Source organism: Thermobia domestica, chromosome 18, assembly GCF_964235325.1.
Source record: "Thermobia domestica chromosome 18, izTheDome1.hap1.1, whole genome shotgun sequence".
Lineage (NCBI taxonomy): Eukaryota > Metazoa > Arthropoda > Insecta > Zygentoma > Lepismatidae > Thermobia > Thermobia domestica.
The window spans coordinates 127,363,250-127,384,843 of record NC_137471.1 but is presented as its reverse complement, the minus strand read 5'-3'; the positions used below and the strand labels follow the sequence as shown (position 1 = coordinate 127,384,843).

At 35.0% G+C, this 21,594-nt stretch overlaps 1 protein-coding gene across 6 annotated transcripts in view; it reads left to right on the top strand.

The window, feature by feature from the left end:
* The first annotated feature begins 2,057 nt into the window (after nucleotides 1–2,057).
* The window catches only part of LOC145675714 (uncharacterized), a 41,112-nt gene continuing 21,575 nt past the window's right edge, over nucleotides 2,058–21,594 (top strand). For 4 of the 6 annotated variants that reach the window (XR_014129193.1, XR_014129192.1, XR_014129191.1 and 1 more), the window contains exon 1: nucleotides 2,059–2,583. Coding sequence is in view for 2 of the 6 variants with exons in the window: in XM_081746336.1 (XP_081602462.1) it covers nucleotides 2,219–2,583 (365 nt within the window). In the remaining 4 variants the exon portion in view is untranslated. Of the gene's footprint in view, nucleotides 2,584–14,349; nucleotides 14,461–21,594 lie in introns of all 6 variants that reach the window. The other 2 variants (XR_014129194.1, XM_081746337.1) reach the window with 2 other exon arrangements.

Genomic DNA, 21,594 nt, shown 5'->3' with positions numbered 1-21,594 from the left:
ACTTAATTTCTTTATGGTTTCCTGGCAAAAATATTTATTTATTATTCGTGACTAGAAAAAACATAATTAATTATTTTATTACACTGAGTAGAAATAAAAGAGAGCGAATGAAATCCAAATTGAATAAAAGCATTGTTTCTCACCAAATTTTCCATGCTCTATGTCTTTTAAAACACCTGTTAAAGCATGTAAAATATACTGTACTTACAAATCAGTTTAGTACCTTTGTTTTATGGCTGTATTTGTAGTACCTTGTTAAAACGTGAAGTATCATATTTTTTGATCGGTATACTATTTTTACTATAGATAAAAGTTACTAAGAGATAGTATACTATTTTTCGATCGGTATGGAAAAACAATATTTCTCCATACTATTTTACCATATATTATTAATTGTCAATAAACTTTGTTAATTTTAAATGAAACAAGCGAGATAATTTTACTATGATGTTTCAAAGCTGGTCATTTGGGGGGGGGGGTTGGTTGTTGACAATATGGTTGTTGACTTTCAAAAATCGAATTACTTGTTAATGGATTTTATTGTAATTTAAAGTGATTGTTGATTGTTAATGTTCAACGAATAAAATTGAACATTTCAAATTTTAATATAACTCAGTTATAAATAATCCTACAAACAAGAATGGGGTTTAAAATCTACAATGATAATTATAGGTTAGCATTTCAAAATCTAGCCAATTTTTTCGTAAAAATGCTTATTTCTGAAAGTTATTTAGCCTATTTAATCTAAGAGATTTTGGCAACACTGGAAGCAAACAACGAAGGAGATCAAATGACAATATTATTTTCAAAACCACTGTTGCTAAACTTGGTACAATTGTACCAAATTCAGCTCTTTTTGTCATTCATCGGCCCGTTGGTACCATGCTGGCATTTTCAGCCCCTTTTATGAAAAAGTTGATACTATTCTACCCAATTCAGCACCATTTAACAAATACTTGTCACATTTTCAAAAGTGTCAGTAAGACTTTCCCTACATCTCTTTCCTTTGATGTCTTTTCGAGAAGGTTCTAAGACACTGTACGAAGTGTCGCGGACACCCGTTAGTGACGGTGGGTAACCAGCTTTGAATACCCATCCGTCGTACCTGGATCGGTTTTACATTTTTTTTATATGTCAGTATACTTACCTTATATTCTTCTTACATTCTATTATTCTCCTTCAGCCGTGATATGAGCAATAATAAGGAGCAATAATTTATATTCTTATATTTTGTAATAACGTACTATTTACACACAAACTCAACGGTTGATTTGTTTCTAGTTTTATATTTTTTCATACACTGAGAAAAATATGTAGGCGGCGTACTTAAAAAAGCTAGGTTACATGCGTAATTCCTGTAGTTTTTGGACTTAGCGTACAGCTGGCATGACATGTAACTGAAAACGTATGTTTTATAATATTTTCCGTATAAGTGTTCGATCTATACGTACTTTCCATATGAAACAATATAGGCGGTCGGACGTACATAACATAAAGCTGAGGAATGTAACATAAGTATATCCACGTGATATAGCCTACGGAAAAATTGTTAGATGTCAGGCATCCTGCAACGGCATAATGTAACATCTAAGGGCAGTGCGTATGTAGCATATGGATAACGTATGCTCCATACTGATTTCTGCAGTAAGCAAGAGGATTCCGTATATTTGTACAATATAACGCTGTCCGGAGAATGGATTTTCCTCAGTGTATATGGCCATAATACTTTTTTTTGGGGGGGCGGGTTATTGCTCACTTTGAATAAAGAGCGTGTGATTTCCTTACAATACATACCGAAAATGATAACTGTTTTCCCTTTTAATTAACGTACAATAAAACTTTAATCTAATTCCACGGTTGTTCTAGTTACTTGTATTTGGATGTTTTAAAAAGAGTACTTTCTTGGTTTGCACTCTTGGAAGTGGGGGATGGGAATTTTCTAGAACTTCACCTTGTTTAGTTTCGCTTGTATAGAATAATGAATTCAGCTTTTGTTTCAATTTGGTAATACTTTTTAGCCCAATCCAGATATTGGACTATGGCAACACTGTTTCAAACATCAGTCATTCTGTATTATTTAAAATGTGATTGATTGTTTGACCGCGGGTATGTTTCCTCTTATAAGCATTCTTGTAAGTTATTTTATTAACACTACTAGCTTAAAATAAAAAGGAAATATCAAGCACAGTTGCATATTCGTATTAAACGTTAAGTCATAATGGCTGGTGAGGCGTCTGTTAAGGTGGAATTTATGTGCAAACAAGAAATCGAGAATTGTTGTCCTCAGGAAGATCCACTCGAAGGGAAAGGGTGGATATACGAACTGATGACCGACAACAAAGAATTAATATCATCTACAACGGACGGAGATCAAACAATTGTGAAGGATGTAGCTATGTATTCTTCGGATGTGAAATTAAACATTGATGCAGTGAAATCAGAATCTGTAGTAGAAGAAGCATCTGTATTTGAAAATAATGTAGATACCCTAAGAAAAACAGTGGGTGAACACACTTGCACGTCGTACGGTAACGACAACAAAAAATTTACAACAAAAAGCTTAGATTCAGTTGGGCCTGAAAGGTAAAGTTAAGTTTCCTATATTGTAATTGGTTCAGATTGGTAAGATTTCCAAACTCGGAAGTTTTTCGGAATTTGTGTACAATCACTAAGAAAAGTGCATTCTATTACTTTCTTAAGATTTCGGAGTTAAATTCGTTTTTTATCACGGTATATTATTATACTTGTCTCCAGGGGATTTTTTAAAATGATTATTCAGAAGAGTACTATGTTGCTATATTAATATTTTATTATGTTTAGATAATACGCATGAATGTATATTAACTTACAATATGCTCTAAGAAATTAAATATGTGGAAAAATGGTATAGTAAGTCCAGATATTTTTACACCGCTAAACAGTTTACAAATGGATTTTCTATACTTGACTCGACTACTGATATTATAAGCATATTCAATTTTTAAATGTTATAAACAAATTAGATTTTGTAACGGCCGTAAGATACATGTCTGACATATTTATCAACATTTGCGCATACGCATTTATGTTCACAAAATTTTAGCATGTAACATTGCCATACACGACCTTTCTTCCTACCTATTTCTCGAAATTTCATGCATTAATTCACATGTAAGAGAAGTCCTAGTACCTCTTCAGAAATTCGAGTCAGAGAGAGGTGACAGACCGACGTCTATTATTAACTGTGATTAAGGGTTTATTAATAACACTTCATCTCTATTAGTACACAATTCTACATTACTTTACAATTTTTTTTTTCGTCATTTGTAAGTTAGTACTTTGCTAATTTTGGCTATTGTTTAGCATTGGGATCAGCTTTTGCACCACCTACTTTGCGTTATTCTATTCGGATGCGGTTGTTATATGGTTTCGTACGTTAAATTACATTACCAACATTAAATTCAGACAGCACTGTAGAGCGAGCGTCAGCGAGTGAAGGCGGATTAGATTTCCGCATGGCACGTTGTTTTCTATCTTCGCTACCAACAATTCATTTTCTTTTCTCACACAAATCACTTCCATTTACCTTTACGGTTTGTACAATTCCCCTACTGCTCTAAAGAAAATTGTGCTTGATAATTTCTTGACTACTTGAACAATACTATAAACTCATTTCTTCCCTAAATCACCCTCTTTTTGCTAGTTTTGCCCCCCTCCCCAATATTAGTATTATTATTACAATTAATTACCTTAATTTTTAGTGCAAATGGAAATGGAACTTAAAAAATCATATTATTGCTTATATTAAGTACAGTCAAAGAATTTTTAAGTTTTTAAGCTCCAAATTCTTTAAAACCTAGAAGTAAATGATAATATATGAAACAAATAATTTGTCATATGGTTCTTATAATTTGGAAGATAAAGTAAACAAATGGAAATAAATTCCTTCCTGGGAATTTATAAGCCAGGGAAAAAACTCGGGAATATTCACATTTTTTAAATTTCTTCCCACCGGGAATATTCCCACTGCCCATCACTACTTGTGCCTGAATGAAGTAATGTTTATTATTGATTACCCATTTTGGGATTTGTGCTGTATCTCCGGACCACACGAAAATGGGAATTAGTGCTAAAATGTACTTAATTTGGTTCGACTACGTTACGTTATTTTAGGTTACATTATACTGAGGTAGCTTACGTTGAGTTACGAGTCAGTTACAAACAGGGACATATGAGTTTACAATTTAGAATACGGCGTCGGGATTAGTAATAAGCAGTGGGAATATTCCCGGCGGGATGCAAAGTGAAAAATGTTAATATTTCCGGGTTTTTTGCCTGGCATATAAATTCCCGGGAAGTAATTAATTACCATTTCTTTACTTTATCTTCTACATTATAAGTGCCATGTGACTAATTACTTTATTTCAAATATTATCATTTATTTCTATGTTTTAAATAATTTGGAGGTTGAAAAAATAAAACTCGTTCAGAGTACTTTATATAAGTAATACTATGATATTTTAAGTTCCATTTCCATTTGCACCAAAAAGTAGCAAAGTACTAATTTACAAATGGTGTAAAGGAACCAGTTGTAAAGTAATGTAGAAATTATGTAGAAATAGAGATGAGGTAATATCAATACATCCCGAACCACCAGTACTAATGGACGTCGGTCTGTCTCGTGTCTCTGACTCGAATTTCTGAAAAGGTGCTCGGACTTTTGAATTAAGGGATCAAATTTCGAGAAATATGTAGGAAGGAAAGTTGTGTGTGGAATGTTACGTACAAAATTATAAAACTACGTCAGTATTTTCCAAATATTGTGAACGTAGATATGTATGTGCAAATGTGTCTTTTGAGACATGGTGAGACATGTGTGTTGTGACAGATACTCATCCTAATTTGTTTATAACACTTAAAATTTAATGTTGATAATATCAGTAAGAGACAACTTTAGAAAATCCACTTATATATAAATTTAAACTATTTAGCGATGTGAATGTATGTGGAAGTTGCCATTTTCTCTACATTATACCATTTTCTCTACATATTTACTTCTATAGAACATATTGTAAGCAAATATACATTTATGAGTAATCTTGAATTATAAAACATAATTAAAATAACATGATACCATTCAGAATATACATTTTAAAGAATCCTCTGGCCATAACAGTAATAATATACAGTGATAAGAAACATATTTACCTTTGAAATCATAATAATATAATAGAATTAAATTTTCCCGGGAATTTTCCCATGGAATATTCTTGAAAAATATCTTCCCGGGAATTAGCCCATCACTAAGAAAGGCTAAGAAAAATAGTGGTTGAAGAGAATTGCGCATCGTACTCAAATGACTATAAACTATTAACAGAATAATCTTTAAATTCATTTGAGCGAGAAAGGTAATGTTAAATTTTCTATATAGACACTAGTTCAGATTGATTATGCAGTTACATAGGTTTGTAAAATTTATAGTCAACAGCGATACTACACGAGAAATCGGTATGGGAGATACTTCGAAAGTAAATTAATAAACTACAGTTTGTAAATGGCACGGCGCACAGTGACTAGTTGTATATAAAAACACAAGTGATTGATACTCCACCTACAAATCTTATGGGGCTCGTATGCCAATTGAATAGTAACTACTTTATTATTTATTACACCTTTGTCACCAATTGTTGCACATGATGTATTTACAATATGGGTAGTTGATTAAAGTGTTTCATATATGGAGCATTTTGTAATATAACATGTAGCGTGACTATAGAGGGTTCCGATATTTCCGAAATTTACACACCAAGTAGGGTGTAATAGAACAAAACTATGGACGTTTGTGGTTTCAACCAAGCAACAATTTTGCGGAGGGCTTCTAAAGACATTACAAACATAAGACAATAGAGAACACTAAACAAAAATGGGTGCACATTATAGTAAAGGATCTATACATTTACTTCTTTGTCAAGAATTCAAGTTTTTGTATTTTCAGGGCCACGGAGGTTCAGTGCTGTATCGTTCACCTCTGGTGCCTGAGGACCTTGCTTCGATCCCAGATCGCGCCACGTTTTGTATGCCACCATGTTGTTGATTCCTCACTAACAGCTTCGCTTAACTGTGCCTTGATTATCGTGAAACGTAAATTTTAAAGATTTCATTTTTATTAATATTATAATTAGTATTTTTAATAATCATTTTTGGGTAGCGGACTTGCATTCCTCTTTATAGCTTCACTTTAGGGGAGCTATCATGTACCTACACGACACCTATTGCATAAATGACTCAAACTAATTTGTGCTAGGTGGCTAGTAAAAAGCGCGAATGGTACCTAAGGGAGTCATAACAGGTCAGCAACATGCTGACTAGACTGGAAGCAAAGGAATGTGTCGGTTAGGATCAGGCGCGTTACCGAAGTTGAATATACATATAATAGATGACAGGATAAAACACTTTGTATGTCTTAATATATACTTTTCTTATCTTACGTGCTCAGTAATGTATTTGTGCACTGTGTTTTCGTCGCTTACATGTTTTTGTTTCACATTACACATTACTAACGTAAATTTATTAGTTATGTGTATCGCTTAACTCTCGGACATTTCTATAGTTGTTCAACATGAGTTAGCAGACTTGCTTTTTGTACTTCATTTCACTTACAATTATTACATGATGCATTGTGGGAGAATTCGAGCGTAACAGATTGGACATTCATTAATTGATTTCTACATAGATAGACATCTTGCAGGTAAGAATACAAGATATTAAAAATATTTGCACACTTGTCTATTGGCGAGTTTATGTAAAATTTACAATTCTGTAAGTTTTACAGTAGACCTGCACAAGTGAATGTTTGTGTGCTTGTTGCTCTGGTAAAGAAATTACGCCATACAGCTTTTATACTTCAAAGTAGCTCTGTTAAATACATAATTGTTAAGAAAAACTATAAATATATGTAACTTTTTGGTTGAACTTAAGTGGATGGAAGGAAACGTCAAAGAAGAAGGGGAAGTATATAGAGGGTGATTCGAAACAACACCGACAATGTTAGATAGTTGATTCCTGAAAGCAAGACATGAAAAAAATATAGACCAACCTGGGTGCGCAAATTCATTTCGGAGTTTATATCCTGGCGAAAACATGAAAAAAATGAAATTTAAGAAATCCGTTGCTCCAAAACACTGGGACCTACCGTAGTCGGGATAGGACATTACGTAGCAACTACTATGTGCGCTACCCACAAATACATATTTCAGAATCCTAAGGTGCTCACGCAAGAATGTCTATTGAGTACCCACCAACAAACTCTATAAAATTTATTGATTATAAATTATGGATATTCAGCTTCTAACGATAGGGGGTACAACTTGAAGTCATGTCATTCTTTTAAAGTAAATGAAACGAGTGAATATTTTCTAAAAACTACAATAACGTAAGTATGGGCCTATATATAATCTCGAACTATATCACACTCTTTTCTATTCGATACGTGTTAAGAAATGTGCGGGTTATTGGTGCTCCTGTGAAAGATTTAAGAGGAAGAGATGTTTGAGATAGCATTACTTTTTATTATATCAGTGAAATAAATTGTATGCTGTAACTTCCTGGACTATACAAAAGTATACGATTATAAATATTGTAATGTCTTTAGGGTAGAGTCGGTACTGGTCCGGGTGTTACAAATACAAATATTTATAGCTTCTCGTCTGCATGAAATATTTGCAAGTAGAAGCACGTGTTGTGGTAAGTTAGAGACCTTTACACACCCAACAATGAAAGAAAATAATCTATAAGATTATTTTTGAGAATAAAACTATTATTGCACTAGGGTTCCGTGGCAGAAAAATACTGATACACACAAGTGTTATGTGGACACTGATATAGTTTCAAGACTCGTAAAAAAAAACTATCTAGACACTAAATATAGTTGAAATATAAAACTCAATAAAATGATAACAACACTATATTATCTGTTTCAACTGTGAAGATCAACACTTTATTTTCATATCCCTCAGAGTGATCAGAAAGCATCATCACCATACTTAATAAATATATACTAACTTACTAATTATGGGAACAGTTCGAGTTCGTTTGTATTATATTCGGTAGGTGTTGTTGTGTTGAATATTTTGGTATTTATCAGCGATGGTTGTACGTGCATTGATAGTAGGTGCCGATGATGTAATCCTCTCCAGAGGTAGTGAAATGGCAGGAGGTGTTTGTAGATGTTGGTTGTTATAACGGACTTCCTAATGATGAGGCACAAGTAAGTAATTATAATTAGTAAAATTAAGGAAAGTAATATTTGGAATTAGAATCCTGAAAATTTTCTTTAGAAAAAGGAGATAGCGAACATTATATTTTGGTTACTTTGTATAAGATTGCTAGATGCATGATTTTGCGAGCACTTTGTATGAGAAAAAGAAAAGTGACATAATGGCTAATCATGTTACTCATATTGATGAAGCGGTATTATATTTTGACTATGCATTGATTCATGACTTGCAACTAAAAAATAGAAAGAAAGAGAAAAAGGTGTTGAGTTAGCATATTGGTAACTGAAAGGTAACACTGTTGAAGCAAAATTAAATAACAGAATGAGGTGAAATGTATAAGTGAAATAAATAAATGGGATTTTATCCTTTGTAGTACAGATCGTCTGTTGTCTTTTTCTGTTTTATCTTCTGCTGCTAGCAAGTACTTGTAATTATATTTTATTTCTTTTTCTATTTGTGCCTATGTCTTCCAAGTTTATATTCACTCTGTCATGTCCGTGTATTTTGGCTTCAAACGGTTCACCGAATATCCTGAGTTCTTTATCGAAATTTGGGAGGTGGTTTCACACGGTTCAAAATTGGATTTAGTTTTTTTTTTCAAATTTTTGGGGGTACCTCATACGAGCTGGTTAAAAGTTCCGGCTGTTCTTCCTTCCTTGTATTAAAGTGGACTAAAATTAAATCTTTCGCCTCATACGCAGTTTCTCTATGCCGTTTGTTGTAATATCTCTTTTGTTTTATATATGCTTGCCCCAAATGATGTTTAACCTTATTTGTAATTTCTACTAGTTTATCCACTTGTATAGTATCCTTTGACTCAAATGTGTATTCTGTTTTTAACGAGGTTCGTAACCGTACAATAGAAAACTTGATGAGTATTTTGTTCCAGCCTGAATAAAATTGTTAATTGCAAAAATGACGTGTGGCAGTCATTTTTCCCAATCAGTGCGATGTTCTTGAAGGAAACGTTTAAGACAACCCTGAACAGTTTTGTTCATTTGTTCAACCAATCCAATTCACTCTTGGTTGTATGATGTAGAAAATTTATAACTGAAGTTGTATTTTTTTGTGAAATGCTGTAGCGTTGTAGCTTAATTTACCGGATGTTAGTCCAGGTATAAGATATTAAATGCTCCAAAATTAAGAATAATTTCTTGTTCTAAGTAGATTTCTATTTTTCAGCACTTATTGAGTCTATTACTTTTACAACAATATAGCGTGTTTATAGCTCTATAGCTGCTAATGTTTTTTTTTTTTGGTTCATTTTCGCTTGGAAGTAGCATTTCTAGTAGTTTTTCGGTCTTTGGCTGTCGGAACACGTGCGTATCATTTATGCCAAGCAGTTTTTAAGATTTGGCCTCTAGTACTTTCTTATGCCGGTTTTGTACGATTTTGGGAATCCGAAATGGGCTCCTGTTGGCTGCCTGTGAAAGTAGTAATCCACAAATTAGTTAATGATTTAGATATGCACAGGAGATATAAGAGACCATTTTTACATCGTGTATGCCGTTTTTGAGACAGAAGAGTCGGGTTATTGAAAGTTTGTCTGGTTCTCTTCCTTCAAAAACTAATATCTTTATAATTGTCATCCTTGGGTTGTTCCCTTCTACGTTCGATAATAGGTCGCGGTCTACAGTTTGTACAACATCAACATCGAGACTGTTAGTACGAACTGTTTAATAGTCCTCACCCTTTTCTCCTTCGATTTCTTTGTTCTGTTGTTTTCTAGTATACTGCGATTGCACTAACCTGCTGATATCGGCGGAATGCTTAGAACCAGGGAGATAGAGAGTGTGAAAATTATAATCTGCAATATATATATATATATATATATATATATATATATATATATATATATATAACGGGTATATTTTCCTACTTTATCTTGTTGTGTATATAAGTTGAGTAGGCATTTGGCGTCAACATAAAAGTTAAATTTTCTATTAAAAGGGTAATACGTGAATGTTCTTAGTGTGTATATAAGGACGTCTTAATTCCTTTTGCCATATGATCGGATTTGTAAATCTACTGCGAAATACTACCACTATTTGAATGCCTGTTTTTGGGTCGAAGCGGGCTAAAATTTCTACGTCTTCAATCTGACTACTGTAGCTGTACACCCGAATCACTAAGGAATCGTCAATATAAGGAAGATAGGGTGCTTGTGTAATATTCTTCAGTTGTTCAAAAGAATGTCATGCTCCTTGGCCCTTTTGAATTTTAAATTGGGAGCCAGCAAATTTTGAAAAGGTTCTACAGTGATTGTAAAATTCTTGATATGCGCCCTTAGGTACGAACAAAGATATATGAAACTTTTTAGGATTCTTTTTGTTGTGTTTTTCTTGAAATCTCTGATTATCTTTGCTATTTTTGGAGATTTTTTAGTGGAATTGCTGGTAACGAGGAATCCAGAGACATTTAGTTCTTCATATCCTAAGTGCGCCTTGCCAGATGAGGCTCTAAAGTAATGTTTTCTAAGTTTCTGAAATACCATTTTTAAGTGTTCTAACTGCCGTTGAAAGTTGAAATTCCCTACTGTATTTTCGTCAGCGAATAAAGTAATTCTATTCTGTAATACATCTAAAGTTATTCTCGTGGAAACTCTGAGAGATTGACTTGAAATTTATTTATTTATTTATTGAACAAATTCCCAGATACAGCATAACTTTGCCATTTTACACAGGGACATGCTAACAAAAGAAAGGAAAAAAACAAGACAACAATTACAACAACATAGAAGAAAGAGTGTAAAAGTAAAACTATTCTGTCCAAACTCGTCTAATTGGTCTTTCAAACACTGGGTAGCTCAAAAAAATGTCCACACCACTTTTTACTTGATTGTAACAGTTTGGTATTCTATAAAGAAGAGACTTCTGTATAATTGCCAACCTAGGACGGGCAAGATGGGACAGGTGGGTATTACGGGCGATGCGGGAAGGGAGACGTAAGGATAGTTCCTGAAGTAATATTTCCGATCTTAAGTTTCCATTAACTATTTTATGTAGACACTTCAGGTCAGAGATAATTCTGCGTACTTCAGAAATCTGAATATTAAGATGTTGCAAGATTTCCTTCTTAGATAATAACCGAAGTGCAGGAACACGAAAACGGATTATAGCGATGAAGAAATTGAGAAAAGAATCAAGTCTTTAGGGATATATAGGTGCTACCATGGCCCATATGGGAGAGCAGTATTCGATCTTGGGCGCTATTAAAGTTTTATAAAAAGTTGCTAAAGAAGAAACAGTGCGCAGTTCGGTGAATCGATAAAGAAGTCCCAACATGCGCATTGAATTTTTACTATTGAAGAGATTGGTCAGAGAATATGAGTTTTGAATAAAAGATGACACCAAGAACATTATGACTAGCAGAATGTGTGATAGGGGAATCGTTGATATGGTATGTGAAGGGAACTGAAAACTTTTTCAAAGTAATGGTAATACTGTCACATTTCTTACTGTTGAGTTTGAAGTGCCACATTTCTCACCAGTCTATAAGGTAATTTATGTGTTCCTGTAGAGCAATTGTCATGGAGACAAGATATTTCTCTTTAAAACTTACAATTGTCAGCAAAAAGCCGAAGGACACTATGTTGAGCTGATAAATGTAGAGATCATCCATGTACAGGACAAACAGCAGAGGCCCAAGTACACCCCTTTGAGGCGCCCCTGAAAGAACAACTCTCTGTTTACGGTCCTTCAAGTAGCTTGTGATTAAAGAGACAAATTTTTCAGGTACATTAAATCTATTGGAGAGCTTATGAAGAAAATGAATGTGACTGACAAAATCAAAGGCCTTCGAGAGATCAAAGTAGATAACATCTAATTGAGTATTGTTATTCATACATTTGACTGCACAGGAAAGAAGAGTACTTAAATTTGAGAGACTTGAGCATTTCGGTAGAAACCCGCGCTGAGAACTGTAGAGGTAATGTGAGGTGAATTTAAGTAGCCTGTCTGAAATTTTTTTGGCCGATAATTGAAATTACAGAAAGAAGAGATATTGGCCTATAGGATCTTTAAGATGATCATTAAGTCCTGATTTATATATTAGGGTCACGTGAGCTAGTTTCCAACTGGTGGGATAATACCCTTCCTTGAAGCATCTATTGAATAATATAGATAGAGGAACCGCAATAACTGATGCAGTTTTGTTGTGAAAGAGAGGACTAATTTTATCAGGTCCAAGTGATGTATGTGGTGATAACGATAGCAAGAGAGCCAGAACTTCGCCCGAGGTGGTAATAAGATGGGATACGGCGTCCAAACTGATGGGGCGGAGAGGGAGAAGGGGGCGATCTTTGGGGGTCGGGGGACTCGGGTCCCCCAACGTTCATGTAGGCCCCCTATTGTATTAATGAATATAAAGTATTTGGCATAATTTGAATGCATTTTGTCTTAAAATTCTCATATATATACACTTCTGCATCTGAATGGGCCCACACAAAATTTACTGGGAAATCCGCGCCCTTGGTCATCAGAAGTATGTGTAAAAACGTCTTTGTGTATAAGTTGCTTGTTTTTATTCTTTATTTAAGTCGGGATTTGCGTCAAACAGATCTTTTTTGAAAAAAAAATTCTTTGTGTATTCTAAACGTTCTTGCATTACTTCATCTGTACGATACTGTTGCGAATTTTCTATCGAGAGTTTTGTTTCTATTTTGTGCGTAATGTTAATTCTTGACCTCCCTCAAGAACCGCCATTGGGTTTTGTAAAGGTAGATTGTGATTGTTAGGATTAGAGATCCATATAACTGAGTAATTGGTTTCAATTTTGTGGTCAGTGGCCTGTACCCTATACTTGTCGAGCAATCCAGGAGGTATTGATATAACGATAGATTCCGTGCCGTCAGTTTTGTTTCTTTGTCACTGCAGGAAGATAAAAGTGCGAGCGCGCAGAATATGTTACCTTTTGCCAAGAATTAAAAAAAGATATTCTGCTGAGGTTTTATTATGAGTTAGAAATGAAATGAAATCTGAGTTTCACGTCCCACGCTTATGCCGGTATGGCTAAAGGAGACTGGGATGGTGAGTAATGACTGGAATGGGGAATGAAGAAAGTGGGAGGAAACCGGAGAACCCCAAGGAAACCCACGCACACGATGTTTGTCCACCACAAAGTACACTTGGTGAGGGCTGGGATCAAACCCGGGACCCCAAGCACCAGAGGTGAACGCTCTACCAATGAGCAACTATGTCCCCCTTAGAAGTTAGAAATGCTGACAGCGAATTTTCCTTTTCCTCTGTCAGGATTGTATGCTTTCTTGTGTTCTTGTAAGAGAGAAAACGTTTCTATTTTAATCAATAATGGCATACGTGCGCGGGAGAAAATCCACGCCCGAAATAACAGGCAAAATAGTTTTATGAATGATTCGAAAATAATGGTTGAATATTGCCTGTCCAATTTTAATAGTAACTGAAGCTATATGTTTTTAAATGTTCTGTTTTCCCCGTATTCTTTAATTTTCAGCGGAGAAACTGTTTTAGGTGGCAAAGTTCCCACCCAAAGTTTTGAATTTTGACGGTCGAAAGGCAAGAAGAAGTGAACCGACATGAATAAAATTTGCAAAGATATTGCAGACGTAGAATGAGGATGCGAGTTTCGTATTTTCCTGTAGAAAACGGTTGGGTGGGGCACCGACCCCTCCAACCCATTGATCACGAAAAACCAAAAGTGTTAGTAACAGTATGTCAGATGTGTGTAAAGGACACGAAGAATTGCAACGAACCTTTGTATGGACAATACGCAAAATATAAGCGAACGCGGGCTTTTTCTATTTTCTGCAGAAAAAGGGGTTTTAGTGGACAAAAGAACGCACACAAAATTTTCAAAGTTGACGCCCGTAAGGTAAGAAGATGTGAACCAAAGTGAATGAAATTTTGCACAGATATTGTAGACATAAAATGAGGGAATACGAGTTTCGTATTTTCCTGGGAAAAAGTTAGGTGGGGCATGGATCCCTCCAAACCTTTGATCACGAAATATCAGAATTGTTAGTAACAGTATGTCAGATGTGTGTAAAAGACATGAAGAATTGCAACGAAACTTTGTGTATGAACAATAGGCAAAAAGTAACGAATACGTTTTTTTTTAGTTTTCAGGAAAAAAGGTTTTCGTAGGGAAGAGCCCCCGTTCAAAATTTTGAAATTTGACCCAAAAGGCAAGAAGTGGACTGAAGTGAATGAAATGTGCACAAATATTAGAGGTAAGAAAAGGGAGTACGTGTTTCGTATTTTCCTGAAAGGAAAAAAAAAAAACGTTGAGTGGACCGGCGCGTTGAGTGGCTGGATGTGTGGAACGACGCAAATAAAATTGTATGTAGATATAGCATATGTAAAATATGGCCTTTCTTGTTTCACATGTGTCTTGTCTCCATCCGATCTTTTTTCTAATTTGGCAGATCGACTACGAGCACAAACAGTAAAGTGTATTTTATAGTATTTCAGAAAGCACCTTTAACCCTTACAAAGTTTTTGCGCTTAAACAAGAAGACATGTCGATTTATGTCAAGTTAGCTGTTGGTCTGCCAAATTTGAAGCAAAACGGATTGAAACACTTGAGAAACACGAAATGCCTTATGTCACATACGGACTATATAATATATACACTCAATTTCATTTGCTTAGGTCCAATCCTTCCTACGCTGTTACGGTAACATTTACTTTTTTCTGATGGGGCCTAATCCTCAACACTGTTTTTCTGCAAATATTAAAACACGTTTAATTTATTGTTTGGAAATTGCCCCTATACGAAGTTTCGTTGCAATTCTCCCTATTATTTACGAACTTTTAATGAATGCTTATTTGGACTTTTGATATTTCATAACCAACGGTTTAAAAGGTCCGTGACTCGCTCAACCGGATTTTTTCAGCAAAATACGAAACCTATATATATATATATATATCTCGTTTTACGTCTACAATATTATGTGCATAATGCCATTCAATTCGGTGCACTTCTTGTTGCCTTTTGGCCTCAAATTTCAAAATTTTAGGGTGGGGTCTTTTGACCCCTAAAACCATTTTTCCGCAGAAAATAAAAAAAATATATTCGTTTATTTTTTGCGTATTGTCCCTACACAAGGTGTTCCAATTCTTCATGTCCTTCAAGACTTCTGACATACTGTTATTAGCAGTTTTTATATTTCACGATAAATGTTTTGGAGGGGTTTCTGTCCCACCTAAGCGGTTTTCTTTTTTCTTTTGACAAAAATATGAAACCCGTATTCCTCACGGTGGCGACGAAGAAAAATTTGCCTCTAAAGAGAAAAGTGGGTTAGGTCTTTTCAATTTTTCTAATCAAACCTCCTTTAATCGTGTATATTCGCCATTATCAGCTTTGGAATAGATAATCTGCACTCACCATGTAATTTTATTACAAAATGACGCGACTCTGTTTACTTTATTTCATAGTTCTTCCGTATTATCTTTGTAATGATTGCCGACAATTTCGATTTAAGAGGACTGAATACGCTGCCATTTTTAAAATGTTCCCCTTTGATTTATAAGGGGAAACTATTCCACTTTTTGAGGCTAAAGGAGACGGAATTTATTATCATTGTACTGATTTCTTCTGTTAAATATTAGGTTGTCTGTATCTTAGTTAAATTAATTTATGTGGTATGCAAATTTAATACTATATAAAACAGAAATCAAAATGCGCTAGTGAAGATCGAGGGGATTTGGTCTATTTTTTCTTGGAAATTGAGAGAAATGAAAAAGCTAAGGTCAATCTACATTATCTTAGAAAAACATATGTACTAACGAAATAGGTTAACATTTGTAAGTGAAATTAGTGGAGTTCAAATCGTTAACTGCTCGTTTTTCGTAACTGTATCTTATATTGCCATCTAGTGGCGAGCTACAGAACTCATTGATAAGTGGATGTTGGTCTCGATGAGGAATATCAAGCTCTTATGTTTCTGCTACTCTCAGACGCTGAATTCAATGTTCAGTACCTTTGTGTAAAAAAAAATCATGCCACGAATAAGTAAAAAGGGTCGTTTGTTTTTATCAACGAAGAGAAAGAAAAGAAGAGGATATAACATAAAATCTTTGAGAGAATAACAAAATTTGTAAGCGAAGTTCAACGCAAAATATACAATATAATGTTTGTCCTTATGAAGAAACATTGAATGCATGTAGAAAGTTACTCAGAAGTTTTAGCTCGTATTTTTTTCAGGCGGGCTCGCGTGTGGCGTTGCCAAATCTGTGCGTGTTCTGAGTGCGGCACAGTCACTATTAGATCAGCTGAGAAAAAAAAGAAACACTCGCACAATCAGCGAGTTATTTTCACTATATTTACGTTATAGTTTATTGCTGTATTATTGTTTATAACTAAGTCGTGACCTTCTGTCCAGATCACAGTCATCTCCAATAATCAGTGCCACATCTAGGTGCAAGGGACAAACGCTCCGAGCGGCATCTTAAAGGACGGCAAGCTGTCAAAAGTAAAAAGTAAAAGCTCCTAAAAAGGAAATACAATCACTTATTGAATTCAATTTGGCCTAAACGTCATGACCTGTCCAGATCAGTCATCTCCAATAATCAGTGCCAGATCTAGGGGCAAGGTACAAACGTTCCGAGCGACATCTTAAAGGACGGCAAGCTGCCAAAAGTAAAAAGTAAAAGCTTCTAAAAAGGAAATACAATCACTTATTGAATTCAATTTGGCCTAAACGTCTTTCAAATTTCAATACCACTATGCTCATACATTTATAATGTTAATTCATACAACCTACCTTCCTCTGCAATTCAAGATACGTACGCAGGTCTCCATTGAAAATTTAAAAAAGAAATGGACTACGTGATGCGAGACCATGGTGGCCGTCATGTCGGTTAGTGTTGTGTAGCTAAAAAAAAGATGACTCTTCTCTTCACTGCTCCGATCCGGCCATTCAAATTCTCATTTTCCTTCTTTCGAAGCCAGTACAGCCTATTTGTGAGAAGTCTCAATGTAGAGGATTGGTAGTGGTAAAAGCGATGCATCCGCCTTTTTATTGGAAAGGGGGGCTGGTGGAAAGTGCCTTAAAATTTTACGTTCCCCCATATAAAAATATCTAGATTCAACACTACTAATACACACACAAATACACACTCCCCCCAACCCACACACACACACACACACATATATATATATATATATATATATATATATAATCACTACGTTTCTGACCCTAAATCTCCGCAACCGCCCCACCGAACTTGATCAAATTTGTAACACGAACGAGTTTCACGGCTGGACTGGTTTTAGGCTATTCACTTTGTTGGTATAACTAGTGGTGGGCAGTGGGAATATTCCCGGTGGGAGGGGATTTAAAAAATGGGAATATTCCCGGTTTTTTTCCCTGGCTTATAAATTCCCGGGAAGGAATTTATTTCCATTCCTTTACTTTTTCTTCCAAATTATAAGAACCTTTTGACTAATTACTTTATTTAAATATATTATTATTTACTTTAGGTTTTAAAGAATTTGGAGGTTAAAAAATGTATAATTATTTGACGGTACTTTATATAACTAATAATATAATTTTTTAAGTTCTATTTCCATTTGCACTAAAAAGTAGGGTAATTGTTTAGTCTTGGAGGCCAAAACTAGCAAAACGTAGGATGATTTACGGAAGAAATGAGTTGATAGTGATGTTCAAGTAGTCAAGAAAGTATCGAACATATTTTTTTAAGGCATTCGGGGATTTATACAAAATGGAAAGGTAAGCGAAAGTGATTGATGTGAGAAAAGAAAGTGAATGATTCGAAACGAAGATAGAAAATAACGTGCCATGCGGAGCTCTATCGCGCCTTCATTCACTAACGCTGGCTCTGCAATGGTGTCGGAATTTAATGTTGGTAACGTAATTTAACGTATGAAACCATAAAACAACCGCATCGGAATAGTATATCGCAACAAGTAGGTGCAAAAGCTGGCATCCGATGCTAAAGGACAGCCAAAATTAGAAAAGTATTAATTTACAAATGATAAAAAGGAAACATTTTGTAAAGTAATTTAGAATTTTGTAGAAATATAGAAATATCTTGCAAATTTTGTGAATGTAAATATGTATGTGCAAATGTTGATAAATTGGTGAGACATGTATCTTCTAGCATCTACCCAATCTAATTGGTTTATATCATTTATAAATTTAATGTGTTTATAATATCAGTAATAGAGTCAAGTTGAGCAAATCCACTTACATATAAATTTAAACTGTTACTATATAATTTGCTATATAATTTTTTCACACATATTTAATTGATAGAACATATTGTAAATAAACATACATTTATGCGTACTCTCTAGATCTAATAAAGTGTTAAAAAAGTAACATATTACTGTTCAGAATATACATTTTAAAGAATCCTCTGTGGACAACAGTAATAATATGCTGTGATATAAAAACTAATTTAACTTTGAAATCTTAATATAGTAATAGAATGCAATTTTCTTTCTGATTGTACATAAATTACCCGATAAATTCCCATTTTGGGAATCTTCCCAGGGAATATTTCCGAAAAATATCTTCCCGGGAATTTACCCATCACTAGGTATAACTGAAGTTTGGAGGAGGGGGTGTAAAAGTTAAAACTTAATAACTCCTGAACCACTCGATCTCTCTTGGTCAAATTTTCAACATAGATGAGGCTCAGACCTGAGATCGTTCTTATAATTTAAATTTGACGCAGCAACCTGGGGGAGAAGGAGGGGGATATATATATAATTTTAATTGACTGTAATTGTCTATTTTTGTAATTTAATAACTCGAACTATGTGACCGATCGCAATCAAATTTTCAAGATATGTCGGGATTGGATCTGGAAACATTTTTGTAATTTCAGTTTAACGGTACATCCTAAGGCGGAAGGGGGACGTATAAATAAAACCTAATAAATCCTAATAACTTTTGAACCACCCAACCAATCTCAATAAAATTTTCAACATATATGAGGGTCGGGCTTTGGGTCTTTTTGATAGTTTCACTTTGATGAGCCAACTTAGGGAGGGGGTGGGGAGATATATGTAGAAAAATAGAATGAAAATGAATGCCTTTGTAACTTCATCACTCTTGTACCAGCCGACCAATCAAAATCAAATTTTGAATATACGTGAGTTGAGGGGCAGAAATTGGTTTATGCTATCACTTTGATGATGCAACATAGGAGATGGGGAGGGGAGAAATATTTAAAAATGATCAAAAATGACCGATATTAGTGTTGACAACATAGTTTTCGGGCCCGATGTTACACTTCCGATGCTGTTTCAATCCAAGTTCAGCCCTAATACTTGGGAGTGCACAATAAAGGAGAGGAGATAAACATTTAAAAATGGTCGAAAGTGACTAATATTAGTGTCGAATCAATAATTTTTAGAGCAGCTAAGGTTAGCAGTGAGAATTCTGGATCCGTGTTCCACAGCACGGGGGAGGGGAGGTATATATAATAATAATCGAAAATGACCAATATTGGTGTCTAATACATAGTTTTCGGGATCATTCTGATGAACTGTGACATTTTCGATCAGATGTAAATGCAAAATCAGCCCTGCCCCGTGCGGGAAGGTGAGAAAGTAATATATAAAATGATCGAGAATGGCCACTATCAGTGTCGAATTTATTTTTTTCTTGGTCTCTTAGATGAACAGTAATACTTTCGATCCCATTTAAATTCAAATTCAACCCCAGACCTTGGGGGAGGAGGAGGAAGAGATATTTAAAAATGATCAAGAATTACCGATTATTAGAGCTGACTCCACATTTTTGGGGGGTCGCTGAGATAAACAGTGACACTCTCGATGCTATGACCCGCAATATAGGGGGAATATACATATAATTGACCGATAATGACCAGTATTGGTGTCGAATCCATGATTTTTGGGGTCACCGAGATCAATGATCGTTCCGATGCTGTTTAAATCGGTGTCATTAAAAACGAAAACAGTATTTCACGGATACTGAACACACGAAATACGGAGTTGTGCATTTAAATTTTCATTTCAACCCAGTAAAGCGGGTAGTATATGCTAGTAATACTAATAAAGCTCGGGTACTGTCTTTTCTTTACAGAAAGCGCTGCGCCATCCACTATTTTATGTGTGCTAGTCTGCATAGATCCGTTAGTCTTATTATTGTGTCGCTGTTTATATTTTGCACTATTTCTCTTGGCACATTAGGCTGAAAATGCCCGTATTCTTTACAAAAATAACATTTGATGTTGTTTTTCTTACACACACTTGCGTCTTCCTGCTCTTTTACGATTGGTGAGTCTTCTGATTGTTTCTCCAATTTCCCTTTTATTTATTTTTTTTTTTAGGTTGACAGCGCACGGCAAATGCAGTTTTTGTTTGCCCATTATCACACACTTTCATACGCTTCTCGGTAGTATACAATTTGTCTACCAAATTTTGCGTTGTTCTTTTAGATTCGTGTAGTTATTCTCATACGTATCTGAATTCTTGAAATTCCAGTCATATAGTTCAAGATTTTGTCCATGTAGGAGCTCCACAGGTATATCTTTCGATCCACGTTTTCTTAGTTCCACATTTATATCAAAATACAGTTTCTCCACTTTTGCTACGTAAGTTGCAACACTGATATCACTTTCCCGCTTTATGGTAAAGAAGTGTATCATCAACAGATTTAGCCTTTGTACACTGGACTGCTCATACACACTAACAAGTTTGTCCCATATCTCTTTCGCGTTGTGTAGGTAAGCACCAAGCCCGCCGCTGACTGTGTTAACAATTCCGCAATAATTGATGCCGCTTTTGCGTTATCATGTTTCCAGTGTGCTAATAACTCTTCACCATTTTCTGAGATTGTCTCTGTATTGAAAACTGGACACTTCCGTGAACCGTCTATTATTCCTACTAAATCGTATGGTTCAAACAAAATTAGCATATGCCACTTCAGTTTCACAGAAATGGAGCTTCCCTCTAATTTTTCAATCTTTACCTTGGGATCGGCCATGTTGGCAGGAAACACAAAATGTTTAACTTTGCGCTTGACACAGTCACACACACTGGAAGTACTACACAGTTCTAGTCTTCTTTTCCTCCACAACTAATTCTTTGTTCTGTATTTTTCTCTGCTTCCCTCGCTGTGCCCATAACCTTCTGAGACAAAACAGGTATGGCAGTGGACACACGCAGCTGTGTAGAAAGCGATTATATTTCATGAAGCAAAATAAGAGAATGAACTTGTGTGTAAATATGAAAATACAAATGATTATAAAATCAGGAACTACAAATGTTACAAAGTAGACTTTTCTTGTCAAGTGTCTTCATTGTATTTTCCTGCTAGAAATGGCAACTTACTCCTCTTCCTTCATGGTAATCAGCGTTGCCAGAT